Source organism: Leptodactylus fuscus, chromosome 10, assembly GCF_031893055.1.
Source record: "Leptodactylus fuscus isolate aLepFus1 chromosome 10, aLepFus1.hap2, whole genome shotgun sequence".
NCBI classification, from domain to species: domain Eukaryota; kingdom Metazoa; phylum Chordata; class Amphibia; order Anura; family Leptodactylidae; genus Leptodactylus; species Leptodactylus fuscus.
The window spans coordinates 59,814,744-59,834,543 of record NC_134274.1 but is presented as its reverse complement, the minus strand read 5'-3'; the positions used below and the strand labels follow the sequence as shown (position 1 = coordinate 59,834,543).

At 43.8% G+C, this 19,800-nt stretch overlaps 1 protein-coding gene across 1 annotated transcript in view; it reads right to left on the bottom strand.

Moving 5' to 3' along the window:
- The window catches only part of NUDT13 (nudix hydrolase 13), a 36,578-nt gene extending 23,572 nt beyond the window's left edge, over positions 1-13,006 (bottom strand). The window contains exons 1-2 of the mRNA XM_075258468.1: positions 12,956-13,006; positions 5,307-5,413 (exon numbers count right to left, since the gene is read on the bottom strand). Of these exons, the coding sequence (XP_075114569.1) occupies positions 5,307-5,377 (71 nt within the window). The 5' untranslated portion in view covers positions 5,378-5,413; positions 12,956-13,006. The remainder of the gene's footprint in view (positions 1-5,306; positions 5,414-12,955) is intronic.
- Between the last annotated feature and the right edge of the window lie 6,794 nt (positions 13,007-19,800).

The window sequence follows — 19,800 nt, the reverse complement described above, 5'->3', positions numbered from 1 at the left end:
CTCGCACGTGGGAATGGGGTCACCAGCAATTTGGCTGCCGATGCAATGAGTGGGGAGCAGGGACTGGGTGACTGGTGAGGTGCTCTTTTGTACAGAACTGTGCCTGCAGGGGGGTACAACTAGTGTCTCAGACATGCTGAAGACCCCCTTGTACCTGAAAGATAAAGAAAAAAAAAATGATGCAAGACAAAAAGACCTGAGTCAGGTCGTGTCTGCCTCCTACGGACACTAGGTTTAAACTGACTACTCAGTGTCTATGAGAAGGATATAGCCCAGAGGCAGAGCCAACAACTTTTCATTCTATACAAACGAGGTTTTACCACAGCCACCGCAATTATTGATCCTATATATATTCAGGTGCACGAATCTGCCCTCCGGATCGGGCAATAGAGCAGTATTCACAAATAGAAAAAAGAGATCCAGCACCAAAAAATGTTTTTGTTAAGTTTAAAACATATATTTTAATTCTTGATATCTAAAAAACATTGCGTTAACACCAGAGTGCTTAGAGAATATATAAAAAAAGATGTATAGTTCATACCAGTCCACGAAGACAAAAAAACATCAGACAAGACCTACATCAAACATGGCTGCCGCACAGCAGCAGTCCGCACAGCAGCAGTCCCACAGTCTCCTATTGGCCAGGTCTATGCCCAGTAAAATAAGCAAGAAAAATATTTTTTTACATTTATTAAAAGTAACATATAAGAAAAACTATATAAATTTGAGGTCTTCGTAATCGTACGTCACAGTGATAATACACACATTGTTTACTGCACTGTTCTCACATTGATCACCTTAGGTTCAGCTAAGGTGATTCTTAAAGAGATTAATTTTTTTTCCTGCAAAACATTTTTAAAAGAACATGCATTTCCTGGTTTAGTAAAATCAATTACCAAATGGTCTTCAATATAATAAGCATCAAACCAATGCTGTATAGTAAATTGTATAATGCACATCTGTCACAATATTTAGTACATGGCTTGGCAAGAAAAAGCAGACAATTTTACAGATGTATGGCAGATAATGTTTGCAGATCTTTTAATATGCCATTTCAGATGATTTGTACATACTATAAGCTCTCATTTAAGTATTTTTTATTCCAACTTCCATAAATGTGACACTACAGTCCTAGCTCTAACACACTTAGAAATATGACTGTTCCCAATTGTTGTATCGTAAATATTCACTTTTTATTTTACACCTTCTTTTCCCTAGCTCTTATCTCCCTGAGAAAAAGAAAGACACCGAGTGCACTAAGTGTAGTATTTTACAGTGATATGGTAAATCAATGTATTAGCGACTAGAGATGAGCGAACACTGTTCGGATCAGTCGTTCCGAACAGCACGCACCCATAGAAATGAATGGAAGCACATGGCACGTACACTTTGCCAGCAGCCGGTCACCGTGCCAGGTGCTTCCATTCATTTCTATGGGAGCGTGCTGTTCGGAACGGCTAATCCGAACAGTGTTCGCTCATCTCTAGTAGCGACATAAAATACCCAAATGGCCTCTCACCTTTTGGGGTTGTAAGACAGTCACGCCAGCTTTGGTCGTATATAAACAGTAATTCCAGGTGGGAGTGGCAGCGGCTCAGCCTGTGAACACCAGTAAACCGTGGAGATACAGTGGACAGCACAAGGACCGGTGGTCCGTTACAGAGAATCTGCGCTCTCTGGTTATATAGGCATGACACAGTCCAAAAGTTCCGGCTAAAACTTTTTTATTGAGATAAATAATACAGCAAAACGGCATGATGCGATCAGTTAATTGCACTTGATAAAGGGTCCTGTTGAAGACCAAAACGCGTTGTGCCATCCTGCTGTATTACTTATCTCAATAAAAAGGTTTTAGCCACAACCTTTGGACTGTATCGTGTCTATATAACCAGAGAGCGCGGATTCCCCGTAACGGACTCCCGGTCCTTGTGCTGTTCACCCCTGAGAACAAAGGATGAAACCAGGACTGTGCGTTATGAAGTTACCACAGGAGCAATTTCTAAAATTCGGAAATTGGCTGATACCAAAGAGCATTAGAACAAGCTAAATCTCACACAGCGCTGGGAGATAGAACTACCCAAACATTTTCAACAGAGCCTGTCGCAAAGCCAGTTGGACTTGACCTGAATTTGGACCCAAGTTATCACCCCCCAAAAAAACTGACTTCAAATCAGAATGCACAGCAATCAGAAGACAAGTCCAACCAGGAGAGCGGAATCAAAGGGATAAACATGTGCAAGGCAAAGTACCTTACATATATCATACATTTTTTACATACCACAAACCTATTACATCAAGCAAATCAGGAGCCTTAAAAGTACCAAAAATAAGTCGTCTACATCTCCTGCCAAAACCTACTATACTCAACCAGGCGACTCCTGAATTTACTTTCCACAGTTCTTTCCACTTGAAGGCAGCAGGGAAGGCACAAGGTTACACCCTACATCGTAAACCTTTCTCAAATACTTGGACATGCTGAGAAATAGCAAAGAGCCTTGAAGTAGTATTTCTTAATAATGTCCTGCTGCTCTCATTATGGGTTTTCTTCTAAGTAGATTTTCATAGTGAGATAAGGCTAAACACTTCGCTACTTGACACATTCTTCATTATTTGTATGCACCTACATCCTCCTGTTATATTTTATGTATGACACAGTATGTCAGTTTTAGTTACTTCACAGGCTGAAGTTCCGCTGAAGGAAGTGAGGTTGTCATTTACATATTGTAATTTTCTGCCACACCCTTATCCTCTATAATTATGTTCTAAAATTCCAAAGAAAAGCAAAGAATAGTCAAAAATAGCCATGTATACCCAAGTTGTGCTGTTTTTCTCCGTTACAAGGCATTATTCTGTCTTGCCTGAAGCAAAATGCTCTGCTGAGATTCCTGAGACTATAAATATTCATTGGTAAATGAGTTTTTGCTCCAGGGATCAAGTAAAAGTAAGCATGTAAACACTGAAATGTGCTTGTCATATCAAACATATAACCAACCACCAAGCTATGCAACTTTATTAAATATCACCGCTGATTAGGCCGTGTTCACACCACCAACGCAAGATCTGCAAATTTCACAGTAGGAATAGCACAGCATGTTGTATTATTCTACCAGTCTAAACAATGAAAGCCACTACAGATCCCAATGGACCCTGTTACATGTCAATGGAGTCCAATGGACACTAATGGATTCCTTGCACTCACTCGGTAAATCTCACACTGCTTCAGTGCCACCATTACAATGGTCTTGTGAGTGTGTTTGATTTGCCCTGGACATAGATGGGTAACCATAGTCAGGTAGTCTTGTACTGTACATGCTAGCATTGCAGAGAACAAGAACAGGAACTACCCCCAAAGGTGGCACTGGAGCGATAAGTGATTAGAAGAGTACAGGTTATTTTACAACATTACCCACTTTTTATAAACTTTTTAAAAAATTCTGGACAATCTCTTTACCCGTTGTGGGGTGGGAAGCTCGGTTACAGCAATGGTGCGGACACAAGCAATCAGAGACATGGACACAATATCTGGTACAAACAAGTTATTTTAAAAAATAGCAAAATAAATAAACCTTCACTTCAGGCACAAAAAACATCAAAAAAAAAAAAAAAACCTGCTCGTCTGAGCACTAACTATACGTGTGGCTTGCTACCAGCCACATGAACAAACAGATACCACATTTAGGTCTCGCCAGTTTCTCAGTATTCCAGGACAGACCCAGGCGCCTTCTCTCACTCCCAGGATCTGCCCTGAAGTGTAGGCTCTGCAGCCTTTTATGGCCCAGTCACGAGCCTAGGACCCACACCTGGGCTGAGGCCTACTCAAGACCTGCATTGGACCACACATATGTCAGAAACCTGGTGGAGATATACCATGACTCCAGCACTCTGCCTGTTACCTTCTCACACTGTGTACGATAAAAAAAAATCTGCATTTTCAACTTCTTCCAAATTTTTTGAAAAAGGTGATGAATTAATGATCGGGCACAACGAGTAATACTAAATGGCTACACATCGAACTGGAAGAAAGTCAAAAGCGGGGTGCCGCAGGGCTCTGTTCTGGGCCCAGTACTTTTTAATATCTTTATAAATGATCTGGACGATGGAATTATTGGGGAACTCATAAAATTTGCAGATGATACAAAGATAGGAGGAATAGCCAACACTAGAGAGGAGAGAGAGTGTATTCAAAAGGACTTAGACACACTGGAACAATGGGCTGAGGCGAACAAAATGGTATTTAACAGGGACAAATGCAAAGTTCTACATCTGGGTAACAGAAAAGTAAAAAACATATATAGTATGGGAGGAATAGAACTAAGTGATAGCATAGGGGAGAAGGACTTGGGCATAATAGTAGATCACAAATTCAACATGAGCCAACAGTGCGGTGCTGCTGCAAAAAAGGCTAATAAAATTCTGGGATGTATTAAGACAAGCATTGAATCTAGATCAAGAGAGGTCATTATTCCGCTGTACTCTTCCCTGGTCAGACCACACCTGGAATACTGTGTACAGTTCTGGGCGCCTCAATTCAAGAAAGACATCGATATATTGGAGCAAGTCCAGAGAAGAGCAACCAAAATGGTGGAAGGTCTGCAAACCATGTCCTATGAGGAGCGGCTAAAAGAATTGGGATTGTTTAGTTTGCAGAAGAGAAGGCTGAGGGGAGATTTAATAGTAGTCTACAAATATCTGAAAGGTAGTCACAGTGCAGAGGGATCTACCCTATTCTCATTAGCACAAGGAAGTACAAGAAGCAATGGGATGAAACTAAAGGGAAAGAGATACAGATTAGACATTAGGAAAAACTTTCTGACAGTGAGGGTAGTGAGAGAGTGGAATAGGCAGCCTCGGGAGGTGGTGGGCGCTCCATCAATGGAAATCTTCAAGCGGAATCTGGATAAACATATAGCTGGGATGATTTAGGAAAACCTGCACTCGCAGGGGGTTGGACCCGATGGCCCTTGAGGTCCCTTCCAACTCTACCAAAAAGAAAAAAGAAAGAAAGAATTCTTGTTTGCTGCCAGTAATTGAGTACATGTTTTATTTTTAATTCCAAAGCAGACTTTGTCCTGTTCACAGAGTTACGGGGGGTTTTCCAGCCCCCAGGTAGTACTTTATAGCGATGACCTGTGGATACCACTGGATAAGTCTTGGAAATGATAAGGATTTAGAACATGGAGTATATTAGTTGCAGAACTGTTTATATTGATAATGATTATACTCTTGGTACATAAAACAGAAGATCCAGGAAACATACAATACATAACATAAGACAACAGTGTATGTTAATACCATGCAAGACATACCGTGATTTTTTAACATAGGAAGAGCAATGCCTGACAGACCGGGCTGTATGCCTAGCAGCAGCACAAAGCATTTTCTGCGTCCAGTTATTACTATAGCAAAAAGATACCTAAAAACAACAAAGGCAAAACTGAGATTAACATCAAAAATAAAAAAGAGGAACCTTTTTTTTTTTGTTTTGCTCATATACAGCATTTGATATTTTTCTACCAAGAATGATAAAAATAGCATTATTCCTGATTTCTCTTCTTCATGTTGGTATATGCTAGTGATCACAAACAGTTTCGTAAGCTTATGTCTTTCCTTTATACTTTTTACCTTGAGATGATCAAGTAGTATTTGATCGAATAGCCGCCCACCATAGGTATTTGTGTTATTGGGCAAACACCAAGAGGTTAAACGCATCAAATATTCGATGCGCTTAACCCCTTGGTGATCGCCCGATAATACGAAGCAGAATTACAGTGCTGCTAAGTGCCATCAGGGTCCCATACATGGGGTGGGATTTGTTCTCCCGCATGGAGGTCACCACAGACAGTATCCTTCTGTCACCCACCACCTGTACTGGGTCCAGGGGGCTCCCCAGGACAGATCTGGCCCTTCTGATCAGCCTGTCAAGTCTATTTCTGTCCATGGTTGATATATTGCTCCCCCAGCAGGCCACACCTAAAAAGATGGCTGAAGCAACCACAGAGTTGAAAAAGGCCCTAAGAAGTGGCCCCTGGACTCCGAAGGCCCTCAGCCTCCTGAGCAGGTAGAGTCTGCTGTGGCCCATTCTGTGCAGCGCCTCCAGGCGATCAGCCCAGTCTACATATATGTATATATACACACACAGTATATGTACACATAGTGAATGTTTTAAGTTCTAACACAAACACAATAATAAATAGCTTACAGCACAACCACGTTCTATGATTCTTACATAACCAAGTATTATTATTATGTACGAATGAATTACAGCTGAAATTTTACATATACACACATACACAGACATATATTATACACATATTATAATATATATATATGTAACAGTCTCCATAATCCTAACAGTACAAGAAGTAAATATAAAATCCAACATATAAATACCTTTTTCCTTTTTTATTTAATAACGTCAATTGTTTCTTGTGCTCCAGTAACAATACTTCCGGTACAAAACAAATGAATGCTAGATAGGCAAGATATTAAAACTGGATAAGTGGACATTACTCTGTACTTTAACTACGGAACCCTTAATAGAATTGAACATTAACTGCATCTGAACAGACATTACCAATTCTTACTTGCAAGTAATGTTGGCCATGACAACCAGGAAGATTCCTGCTCATATGTACAGTGTTGGCCAAAAGTATTGGCACCCCTGCAATACTGTCAGATAATACTCATTTTCTTCCAGAAAATGATCGCAATCACAAATTCTTTGGTATTATTATCTTCATGTAATTTGTCTTCAATGGAAAACCACAAAAAGAATTGTCAAAAAGCCAAACTGGATCTAATTCCACACCAAACATAAAAATGGGGATGGACAAAAGTATTGGCACTGTTTGAAAAATCATGTGATGCTTCTCTAATTTGTGTAATTAACAACACTTGTTACTTACCTGAGGCACCTAAAAGGTGGTGGCAATAACTAAATCACACTTGCAGCCAGTTGAAATGGATTAAAGTTGACTCAACCTCTGTCCTGTGTCCTTGTGTGTACCACATTGAGCATGGAGAAGAGAAAGAAGACCAAAGAACTGTCTGAGGACTTGAGAAGCAAAATTGTGAGAAAGCATGAGCAATCTCAAGGCTACAAGTCCATCTCCAAAGACCTGAATGTTCCTGTGTCTACCGTGCACAGTGTCATCAAGAAGTTTAAAGCCCATGGCACTGTGGCTAACCTCCCTAGATGTGGACAGAAAAGAAAAATTGACGAGAGATTTCAACGCAAGATTGTGCAGATGGTGGATAAAGAACCTCGACTAACATCCAAACAAGTTCAAGCTGCCCTGCAGTCCGAGGGTACAACAGTGTTACCCCGTACTATCCGTCAGCGTCTGAATGAAAAGGGACTGTATGGTAGGAGACCCAGGAAGACCCCACTTCTTACCCAGAGACATAAAAAAGCCAGGCTGGAGTTTGCCAAAACTTACCTGAGAAAGCCAAAAACGTTTTGGAAGAATGTTCTCTGGTCAGATGAGACAAAAGTAGAGCGTTTTGGGAAAAGGCATCAACATAGAGTTTACAGGAAAAAAAAAAGAGGCCTTCAAAGAAAAGAACACGGTCCCTACAGTCAAACATGGCGGAGGTTCCCTGATGTTTTGGGGTTGCTTTGTTGCCTCTGGCACTGGACTGCTTGACCGTGTGCATGGCATTATGAAGTCTGAAGACTACCAACAAATTTTGCAGCATAATGTAGGGCCCAGTGTGAGAAAGCTGGGTCTCCCTCAGAGGTCATGGGTCTTCCAGCAGGAAAATGACCCAAAACACACTTCAAAAAGCACTAGAAAATGGTTTGAGAGAAAGAACTGGAGACTTCTAAAGTGACCAGCAATGAGTCCAGACCTGAATCCCATAGAACACCTGTGGAGAGATCTCAAAATGGCAGTTTGGAGAAGGCACCCTTCACATCTCAGGGACCTGGAGCAGTTTGCCAAAGAAGAATGGTCTAAAATTCCAGCAAAGCATTGTAAGAAACTCATTGATGGTTACCGGAAGCGGTTGCTCGCAGTTATTTTGTCTAAACGTTGTGCTACCAAGTATTAGGCTGAGGGTGCCAATACTTTTGTCCGGCCCATTTTTGGAGTTTTGTGTAAAATGAACTCCTACCCCACAGGCCCCAAAAAACCCTCCTCCGTGTCCTCCCCGCTCCAAAGCCCTGTGCACCCCACTGTCCCCCCTAATCCCTCTCCCCAAAGGCTCCACACGTGCCCCTCCACCTCTGGCGGGGCCGGAGCTTACTCCGGGTGGCGGGTTAAAAAAAAGTTATACCCCTTTGAGAGCTCTGATGCACTTTGGCAGTCATTTAAGGAAGGATATATATGAAACTTGGTCCTTGTGTGGCCCAGATTTACCATTCATGAACAGTATGCCAGAACATGGACTCCTAGCATTATAGCTATCTATGATGCCACGGTAGGTTTCCCTGCCTACCAGCATATTACTGTCCTATATTGATCACAGTACAGTTCCATAGTGATTACAGGCCTCATGCACATGACCAAGTGTGCAGCCCAAGGCTCTTCCAACAACCTGTTCCATTCTCATTTTTTATAGGACCTGCACTATAAATGTTGGGATGGAACGGAGCTCAGGCTGCACGTGGCCTGCTCACTTGGTCAGGTGAATGTTATTTATAAACGCAAATATCTCTGAGGCCTGTTAAGCATCTTGCATCTGAAATTCCCCCTCTAATCTTAATCTTGCATATGCTTTTTTATTGCGTTCAACAGACAATCCTCAAAAAGTACTTTAAGGCCGGGCCCCACGGGCCAGAAATGCCTGCGGCAGAAACGTTGCAGGAAAGATCGCAGTGTTTTACAGTACAGGCAAAGTGGATGGGATTCAAGTGAATCCCATGCCTACATTGCTCTAAAAAAACTGCTGTGCGAACATACCGGCGCAGTTTTGGAAATTGCATCATGTCAATTATATCTGCGGAAACGCCGGCAGTTTCCCCATAGATATAATTGTAACCGAAAGTCCTCAGAGGAAAACTCCACGAACTTTCTGTCTAAAGTGCTGCGGGAAGAATCGCGATGTGCTGCCGCCACGGTTTTTCCCGCAGCGCTTTATTGCTGCGGGACGTCCCATAGGGCCTTAGCCTAAAGGGGGTTTCTAGCTACAAAATAACAAATAAGCACCCACTCACAAATAACTAAGCACTGTATGTCACACCACACAAGTGTTAACCTTGCATGTGATCTACCAGAGCAGACTGCACAGAATATACCATAAATGTATATCTATCCCAAACACATTGTATCACTCGTGATCCCAATAGTCTCATTTCTAATTCACTAATCTGCATTGCTCATCTGTACTTTTCAATGCATTGCGTGCATACCAGCCATGTAGTAATGGTCTAGATTTTTCATTGCACAAATGGAAAGCAGATGTTCCCATCTGGAAATGCCTAATACGAGGACAATCCATCTCTAACAAGCTAGCACCAGAATAATCCTTTTTGCCAAACTAGGCACAACTTCATGTTTTTCCATGTACACAAAAATGTAATCCAGTTCTCATAAGAAAACAACAAACAATTCTTTCAGCAGTTTTTTCCCAAACAGATTACCGTATCATGAAAATAGCTGCCACGCCATTTCCATTTATTCTGACCAATATAATCCCCACAATATACTTTCCATACTAGACAAATCTAGTTACACGGAGCATAATTCATTCATAGACTGGTCATCTTTGCTTCCTCTTTGGCTCAGTACTTAGAAATAAAATCTCAGAGGGAGACCAAACTAAGACTTTTTAAGTGCCACAAAAATTGTGAGGAGGTTTGTGCCTCCTACTAAATCGCACAAGTCCTTCATGACTTCCTAAATCTCCCCATTCAAAAAGAAAACAGAAAGACAGCACCAGTGAACTACAAGAGCTCTTGCTCTTGTAGTTCAAAGCAGGAGCGGCCTCCCAAAAATGACCAGCATTCGCACTCGGCTCTGCTGGTGTCTCACTGGAAGAGCCAACTGCGCAGGCGTTGGAGGTGACGCAGGAGGAAGACGACAGAGAAGGGGAGGATCCAGCCGAATATAGAGGCGTCGCAGGATCATGTTCTCGAGCTGCAGTGGGGACGCCCCCATCGCATTTTCAGCACTGGGGCCCGCCCCCATCGCTGCAAGAGAACTAATTTGCATACCGGTAAAAACCGGTATTTCTAAGGAACGGCGCGGCGGAGATCACATACTAAAGGTAAGAGACGAATAGCCTTTATAAAGGCTATTCCGACGTCTTATCCACAATAAAAGAGGTTTTAATGGTAGAATCCCTTTAAACACCGATTTGCAAAGGATTCCTCTCTGGTACCATGGAGCAAGCAGGTCCGGACACCGAGGGGTGTATAGGATCAGTATTCAGACTGAGGAGAAATCCAATGGTAATCGCCAAGGACTGCGCTCTCAGAGATAGATTGTATAAATCCAATTCTTAATTTAGGTCTAAACACGACGTACGTTTCAGGGAGAGTCCCTTTGTCAAGTGTTCAAAAAGACAACCATGGTGTCAAGGGGTGGGGATCAAATATACCAATATCAGCACCAGCACTGGCCATGTTAGAGCCTTCATCATGAGAGATGGAGGATGAGGATAAACCTCATCTCAGCTTTCCAATGCTATTGATATGGACATGATAGTGTGAAATAAGTATACGTATATATACACAGCATGCGTGTCCTTTTTTAACCCAAAAAGATGAATGGAGCATGTATAAACAAATGTGGTAAAAACAGATGTGAGTTTTGGGATCTGTACACAGGGTCTGTACTTTTACAGCCTCTGACCACCTGCACAAACAACAGACACAACTTGTTATTTGGATACACAATCACATAGCTGTGCAACTGGAAAACCTCATTAACATAAGCTTCAGTCAAGTCTATGAACTACCGGGCCGGCCAAGCTACGACTTTACATTGTGTACTCTGTTTTGCCCTAAGAAACATGACATTAATAGGGGATGAGTGTCCTAAATGGCACAATCCTTTTAATACTCGATGAATGTGAGGAGACTGGTCTACAGCGGAACAGCTGAATTCTCTGGTGGGCGCCTTGCCAAAGGGGACGCCAACCTTTGCAAGAGTGGTACATGGCACAGTAAAATGACTGCACTACATAAAATAGGCAGCATACAACATATAATGGACTAGGTATAATTTTTGACAAACTACCCAGTTTATAGATTATAGATGCATTGGGTGATTGAGTTGAGCTGGGTACATTTTATCTCCTGGACCCTGCCTCCTTATCACTGTGGGGTCCCATCACCAATCATCTTGCTGAAAAAATTAAGCGGGCTCTAGTCTATGTCAAGATCAAGTCAGCAAGCTACAGAGAGGGCCACAGGACAGAAACGGTCCAGGGTAAGAGCTAGGCAGCAGGCTAAGGGTATGTTGACATAGAGGAAATGTCCCATAGCTTAAAGGGATTCTACCACTAAAACACTGTTTTGTGTTCTTTACGCTAGGTTCACACTAGCGTTCGGCAGTCCGTTCTGCATGCAGAAGACGGAAATCTGTCAGACCGGGTCCGGCCGTGAGCGTTTTATGCTCTCTGCTGCGAAACCGTTTTTTTTTAAACCGGACACAGAGTACTGCATAAACGTTCACGGTCGGACATCTTTCAAACCCATTCAAATGAATGGGTATGAAAGAGTCCTGCAGGTTTCCGTTTCCTGCCTCTGTTTTGTGCAGGAAACAGAAACCTGCAGAACGGAGTCCGGACGCAGATGTGAACGAGCTCTTAGACGTCGGAATAGCCTTTAGAAAGGTTATTCGTCTCTTACCTTTAGATGTGGTCTCCGCCACGCCGTTACTTAGAAATACCGTTTTTTACTGGTTTGTTAATGAGTTCTCCGCAGCCCTCAACCGGCGATGGGGGCGTCCCCACTGCTGCCCGAGAACCCGCTCCAGCGATGCCTTCTTCTTCAGCTGCATCCTCCCCTTCTCTGTCGTCTTCCTTCTTCATCAGCTCTGACGCCTGCGCAGTCTTGCGTTGCAGCCTCGAAAATATGGCCGCCGGCCAGCATGTGCAGTCGGCTCTACCAGTGTCTCGCTGCCAGGCGTCATAGATGACGAAGACGAAAGACGACAGAAAAGGGGAGGATGCAGCTGAAGAAGAAGGCATCGCTGTAGAGGATTCTCGGGCAGCAGTGGGGCATCGTCGTTTGAGCGCTGGGGCCCGTCCTCATTGCTGCGGAGAACTCATTAGCATACCAGTAAAAACCGGTATTTCTAAGGAGCGGCGCGGCGGAGACCACATCTAAAGGTAAGAGATGAATAGCCTTTCTGAAAGCTATTCCGACGTCTAAAGGACACAAAACAGTGTTTTAGTGGTAGAATCCCTTTAAAAATTCAACTTCAGGAACTTCAGGCTGAATTTTTCCACTTGACCAATTTCAGCGTCAATTTCTGCGTTGGAATTTTCAAATTCTGCATCAGCCAAGCAAAGATTTTTTGCCTTACATTCACTTCAATTGGAGTTATCAGGCGGAATCCTCCTGATCATGAAGCATGGAGCTTATTTTTTCTAGATTCAGCTAAATGAAAAAAATCAGCGACTGCCTCTCACTGAAATGAACAGAGACTGGTTTCAGGCGGAATTTGGAGCTGATTATGAGGCAGAATCTGGCTCAAATTCAGCTATGTGAACATATCCTACACAGAAAAAATATGTCAGTACAGTTTTAGGAATCTTCTAATGGGAGGAAGGTAATATTTGCATTTAGTGCAATATGTAGCTAGAACTACAGCATAGCTGTACAGCTGTTTCAGCCATTGCTATCTCCTTTACAAGCTTCAATGAGCCTGGTGGTTTTCCAAAAGAATTTACATTTCTCATGAGCAACCTCAAAACCTATACACAGACGTATGGACCCGATACAACTGCACAACAGCGCAAGAATCACAATAGACACCGCAACTCTGAGAGGACTTCTACTTACTTTCACTTTGGATCAACCTTCAGCACCAATCACCGGTTGGACTGGCGTACAGGAGAATCATGGGAAATGTAGTCACTGTGCGCGCGCGATGAACTAGTTACAAGGGGGGAAGGTGTTGGTAAAAACTACATGTCCCACAATCCCGTTCAGCCGCCCGCGGGCTGATTGAAAACGTCAGCAGTTTCAATGCGAGGGCGTTCCTTTCTAGGAAGTAGTCTGAATTTATTCAGATGTTATGTCAGTGACTTGTCATTACTTGCAGTATAATAGCAGCCATCTTTCTCTGACTGGAAAGTATTAGGCTTTGCTTCACCTGCTATATAGCTATAGCCATGTATGGCTCTATTCACACTGCCTAGCTGCTACTTCTATATAAAACAGTTCATCTTGCTGCTCTATGGTTACCCTTGGACCCCATAATATAAAACTGTCGGAGAAAAAAATCCTCCATGCATTTAAATCAATGGGAGGCTTTTTTCCCTATTGCTTTCAATGTGATACGCGCGTACGGGGCCAGTTGTTAGCAAAATTAAAATTACATTATTCTAAAAACAGTGAACACTAAAACACAGCCGAAAATGAGGAGTGGCCCCTGCACACAGTATTATGTCCCATAGTCACCCCTGTACACAGTATTATGTCCCTTAGTGGCCCCTGCACACAGTATTATGTCCCTTAGTGGCCCCTGCACACAGTATTATGTCCCCTAGTGGCCCCTGCACACAGTATTATGTCCCGCAGTGGCCCCTGCACACAGTATTATGTCCCGCAGTGGCCCCTGCACACAGTATTATGTCCCTTAGTGGCCCCTGCACACAGTATTATCCCCCATAGTGGCCCCTGTACACAGTATTATGTCCCTTAGTGGCCCCTGCACACAGTATTATGTCCCTTAGTGACCCCTGTACACAGTATTATATCCCTTAGTGCAGGGCCGCCATCAGGAATTTTGGGGCCCCATACAGCCTAAGTGTCTGGGCCCCCCCCCCCCCTGCCATTTTTACTTTGCGCGCCGCTGGAAATTTAGCCCCGCCCACTGTTATGTTGACTCCGCCCACTCATTAATTTTCCATTTGCCCGCACACTGTATAATCCTCCTACAGTCACCCATAAATTATATGTCCCCCTCCGTCTCTCCCCTAGCTTCATATACACCCTTCATCTGCCCCCAGATTCATGTCCCCTCCATCTCTGCCCCCAGATTCATGTCCCCACATTTCTGCCCACAGATTCATGTCCCCCCATCTCCATACCTCCCAACTTTTGAAGAACTAAAAGAGGGACAAAATGTGTGGCGCGCTTAGCGTGCCGCAGCAAATTTAGCCCCGCCCACTTTTGTGTTGACTCCGCCCACTTGTTAATTTTTCATGTGCCCGCACACAATATAATCCTCCTACAGTCACCCGTAAATTATATGTCCCCCCTCTATCTCTCCCCCAGTTTCATATACACCCTTCATCTGCCCCCAGTTTCATGTCCCCCTTCCATTTCTGCCCCTAGATTCATGTCCCCACATCTCTGCCCCGTTTCATGTCCCCTCCATCTCTGCCCCCAGATTCATGTCCCCCCAGATTCATGTCCCCCCTCCATCTCTGCCCCCAGATTCATGTCCCCCATCTCTGCCCCCAGATTCATGTCCCTCCATCTCTGCCCCCAGATTCATGTCCCTCCATCTCTGCCCCCAGATTCATGTCCCCACAGTGTCATGCCGTCCCCTCCTTCATCTGCCCCAGTGTCATTCCGTCCTCTCTTTCATCTGCCCCCAGATTCATGTCCCCACAGTGTCATGCCGTCCCCTCCTTCATCTGCCCCAGTGTCATTCCGTCCTCTCTTTCATCTGCCCCCAGATTCACGTTCCACCTCCACATTAAACTTACCTTCTCCTCCGCTCCCTCGCCGCTCTCTGCGCGTCTCTCTCGCTGACACTTATGCGGCTGAAGCGAGGAGCTGACCTGTGTCAGCTCCTCGCTTCGCCGCTGCCGCCTCTCTCGCTGACGCTGACATGTATGCGGCTGAAGCGAGGTTCAGCCGGGTTCCGGCTCAGCCGCATATGTGTCACCGAGAGAGGCGGCAACGGCGAAGTGACCTGTGTCAGCTCCTCGCTTCAGCCGTGTATGTGCTCAACTCAGATCTGCGTCCTCTGGACGCAGATCTGAGTTGAAACAGGACATACAATGACTGCTGCCGGCGCCAGGGGGCCCGGGCCCCCCCCATTTTAAAGTTTGGCCGGGCCCCTGACGCCAGTAGCAGTAGTACTGGCCTATCGGCGGCCCTGCCTTAGTGGCCCATACACACAGTATTATGTCCCTCAGTGGCTCCTGCCCACAGTATTATGTCCCATAGTGGCCCCTGTACACAGTATTATGTCCCTTAGTGGCCCCTGCACACAGTATTATCCCCAATAGTGGCCCCTGCACACAGTATTATATCCCTTAGTGGCCCATACACACAGTATTATGTCCCTCAGTGGCCCCTGCACACAGTATTATGTCCATTAGTGGCCCCTGCACACAGTATTATGTCCCTTAGTGGTCCCTGCACACAGTATTATGCCCCATAATGGCCCCTGCACACAGTATTATGTCCCTTAGTGGCCCCTGTACACAGTATTATGTCCCTTAGTGGCCCCTGCACACAGAATTATGTCCCTTAGTGGCCCCTGCACACAGTATTATGTCCCTTAGTGGCCCCTGCATTCAGTATTATGCTCCACTGTGGACACCCATAACAATTATTATACTCTGGGGTAATAATCGGAGACCCGGGGGAATAAAAACATAAGAAACTGCTGTTATTTACCTGTCCCCCGGCTCCTATGCTGTCGGCCTCTGCCGTTGGCATTCTTTAATGACGTCGGAAAGTCACATGACCCGGGACGCAGGCCGGGGTCATGGGACGTGCGACAACTAGACCGAAGCCTGCCCGGAGCCTGGAGAGATAAGTAACACAGTTTTTTATGTTTCTTACCTCTCCAATCATTATACTTGGGGGCGCAGACCCCCGAGTATAATAATAGTCTTTGCGGGGCCCGCAGTGTCACTTACCGATCCCGGCCCAGCCAGGATCGGTAAGTAAATAGGGCCCGTTACCGGCTGGAGTCCAGCCTATTAAGAAAAAAGAAAAAAACGCAGCGGTAGCGGCTGTCACCGGGCCCCCTAATGTCCCGGGCCCTGTGGCAGCTGCCTCCGCAGAAGTTACGCCACTGACTGCGCACTTGGGCACATTTGCACTTTTTTGCACTATTTAATTTATTTATCTATATCATTGATTTATTGTATATATATTTTTTATATTAGGCTCGATTTGTATTGATCCTTCATACATTCTATATCAGGGGTCCACAAACTGCGGCCCGCCAAGCACTTCTGTCTGGCTCCGCCGACAACGCTGGCAGGCGTGCATTTATAATGAAGCTCCTGGGGAGCTCGGGCCAGGCCATGGAGCGCACTTCACTTTACCTATTGGAGGGCACCGCTCCCAATGTCTGTGCGACCTGCTCTGCCTCCGGCCCACTGTTTAAAAAGTTTGAGGACCCCTGCTCTATATAATGAACTATCTACATTATCACACTTTATTATTACATGATCTTATTTGCGTCTTATGATTAGTACACTTTTTTATTCCCACTAGTATAATTGGTATGTAGGTTTTATCCATCTTTACCCATTTAATTTCTGTCGGTGGATCTGTTATTACTATTTGCCTTGTCGATCGTTCTTTTAATAAAGTTTTAATGGTTTTGTATTAGAGTATGCACAATAGACTACAACGGTGGCCATGTTGTTGTAGTAGTAAAGATCTCTAGTGATAGAATGGTCCGGGCATGCTCAATAGCATTTTTGTTGGCCATTTTATTTGGATGCTTTCTGGCATTGGCAATACAACTATAGAAATGAAAAAATGGTGATTGTACCTGCGGTAAGTCCTCTATTACTGAGCTATATACAGTCCTTGTGTCCATTCAGTCAGTGTCCCCGGATATATATCACAGTAATGATGGATTGTATTACCTCTCATGTCATTTACAAACTTATAAATGGGAGGTGAAAGGGCCTCATAAGTGGCAAAGCCTAGGGCTTCTTCATCTAAATCCGGCCCTGGTTCTTATAGAGCATATTGTTGACTTTTGGTATCAGTTGCTGAATTGAACAGATTGGACTTCAGGCTGTCCATTCCAATTGTTGACAACCCATAGAAGTAGCACAGGTGTAAGGTGGTTACAACCAGACACTGCCATAAACATGGTGCATCTAGTTTGGGCTAAAATTTTTCAACATGCTAGACATGCGACTGTGGATTCTCAGAAAAGTGAGTCATTGGTAGTCTCTAGTACACATCATTGGTAGAAGACAATTTGCATGCTATTTTGATGGAGATTTTTTATTCTGTATGCTCTAATTGATAGAAATGCATACTTGCATGTTCTAGGCTGTGTCTATCTTGCTTTTCTAGTAACCATTTTAATGGAGACACTAGATGGGTATCCATTTGCATAAGTGTTACATAGACTTCAGTGTTAAAAAAAAAAATTCCTTTTTTTTTTCTTATTGTAGATTGTGAGCCCCATATAGAGATCACAGTGTACTTTTTTTTTCTCATTTAAGTATGTCTTTGTAGAATGGGAGGAAATCCACACAAGCACAGGGAGAACATACAAACTCCTTGCAGATGTTGTTCCTGGTGGGATTTGAACCCAGGACTCCAGCGCTGCAGTGCTGACCACTGAGCCACCGTGTTGTCCCCCCCCCCTCTCCCTCTCCCCCCCCCCCTTTCCCTCTCCCCCCCCCCCTTTTTATTTATTTATTTATTCATTCATTCATTCATTTTTTTAATGGTAGACAAAACTATTCTGGTTGGAAAAAACAACAACACATGGCGATGGATCAAAAGCAAATAAAAAAAAGAAGTTAAAAATTCAAATCACCATCCTTTCCCTAGAACACATATAAAAGTTAAAAAATACTGTGAAAGGGTGCATGCACACTACGTAACGCCGGGCGTGTATGAGAGCCGTACACGCCGGCATTATGGCAGACTGCCGAACACTTCCCATTCACTTCAATGGGAGCGCTCGTAACAGCGGCGTTTACGAGCGCTCCCATTGAAGTGAATGGGAAGTGTTCGGCAGCCCTGCTGTAACGCCGGCGTGTACGGCTCTCATACACGCCCGGCGTTACGTAGTGTGCATGCACCCAAACACGTATGTATTAGATGTTTATTTTTCCTGTATGGTGAACGTCGTAGTGGTAAAAAAAAAAAAATTGAAAGAGCCAAAGTGCCATTTTTTTACTTGCCGTTTTGCCTCTGATCAAAGAAATAGACATTCCCCAAAATGCTATAACTAAAAACTTCATCTGCCCTGCAAAAAAGACACCCTATTCCCATACATGTAAATATAAAAAAAAGTTACAGGTTTCAGAATAAGGGGGCGTTCACACTACCATCAGTGTCCGACAGGTAGTGTCCGCTCCTAGTGTCCGTTCAAAATCTGGCACGGACATTAGGAGCGGACACTAGCTGTGTCCGTGACATTTTTCATTCATTCAAATGGTGATCGGGTGCGTTCTTTTGCACTCCGTGCCTGTCCTTCACTGTCCGTTTGTAAAGATGTCCGACTTTTCAAGCGGACAGAAAAAACCTACATGTCGGGTTTTTCTGTCTGCTTGAAAAGTCGGACATCTATACAAACGGACAGTGAAGGACAGGCACGGAGTGCAAAAGAACGCACCCGATCGCCATTTAACCCCTTAAGGACCAGGCCATTTTTTGGTTTCGCATTTTCGTTTTTCCCTCCTCACATTTCAAGAGCCATAACTTTTTCATTTTTCAGTTCAGAGTCACATGATGGCTTATTGTTTGCGGGACAAATTGTACTTTGTAATGGCACCATTCAATATGCTGTGCAATGTACTGGGAAGCTGGAAAAAAATTCTGAATGAGGTGCAATTGGAGAAAAAATGCATTTGCGCCATTTTCTTATGGGTTTAATTTTTACAGCGTTCACTGTTTGGTACAAATGACATGTTACCTGTGTTCTACGTGTCAGTACGAACACGGTGATACCAAATTTATATAGTATTTGAAATGTTTTGATACTTTTAAAAAAAAATGATAAACTTTGCAAAATAGAAAAAAAAAAATTGTGTCATCATGTTCTAACACCTGTAACTTTTTCATATTTCCATGTATGGAGCTGGTTGTGGTGTCTTTTTATGCGGGACAAGATGACGTTTCTATTGATACCATTTGGGGAAAGATCTGATGGTTTGATCACTTTTTATTCAATTTTTTATAGGAGGCAAAGTGTTGGAAAAAAACGCTTTTCGGCTGTTTTTATTTTTTTTTGCTGCTACGCCGTTCGCAGTACGGGATAAATGTTTTAATATTCTAATAGTTCGGGCATTTTGGAGCGCGGGGATACCTAATATGTTTATGTTTAATGTTCTTTAATTACTTTTATAGCTGATCTAGGGAAAGGGGGGTGATTTGAACTTTTATATTTTTTTAATACTTTTAAAAACTTTTTTTTTTCTTCTGTTACATTTATGATCAGACCCCTTAGGTACCTTGAAACCTAGGGGGTCTGATCGCTCATACTATTCACTGCAATACTACAGTATTGCAGTGAATAGGAAAATCGCAGCACTTCTATTAGACGATGCCTCTGGCATCGTCTAATAGATCTCGTGCAGAGACAAGCCTGGAAGCCTTCAATAGGCTTCCGGCTGTCATAGCAACTGATCACCGCCCTCATGTGACGTTCAGGAGGGCGGCGATCGGCAAAACATGGCGGCGCCCATGCCGCCGGCGCCGTTTACACACTGCGGTCACGTTTGACCGCAGTG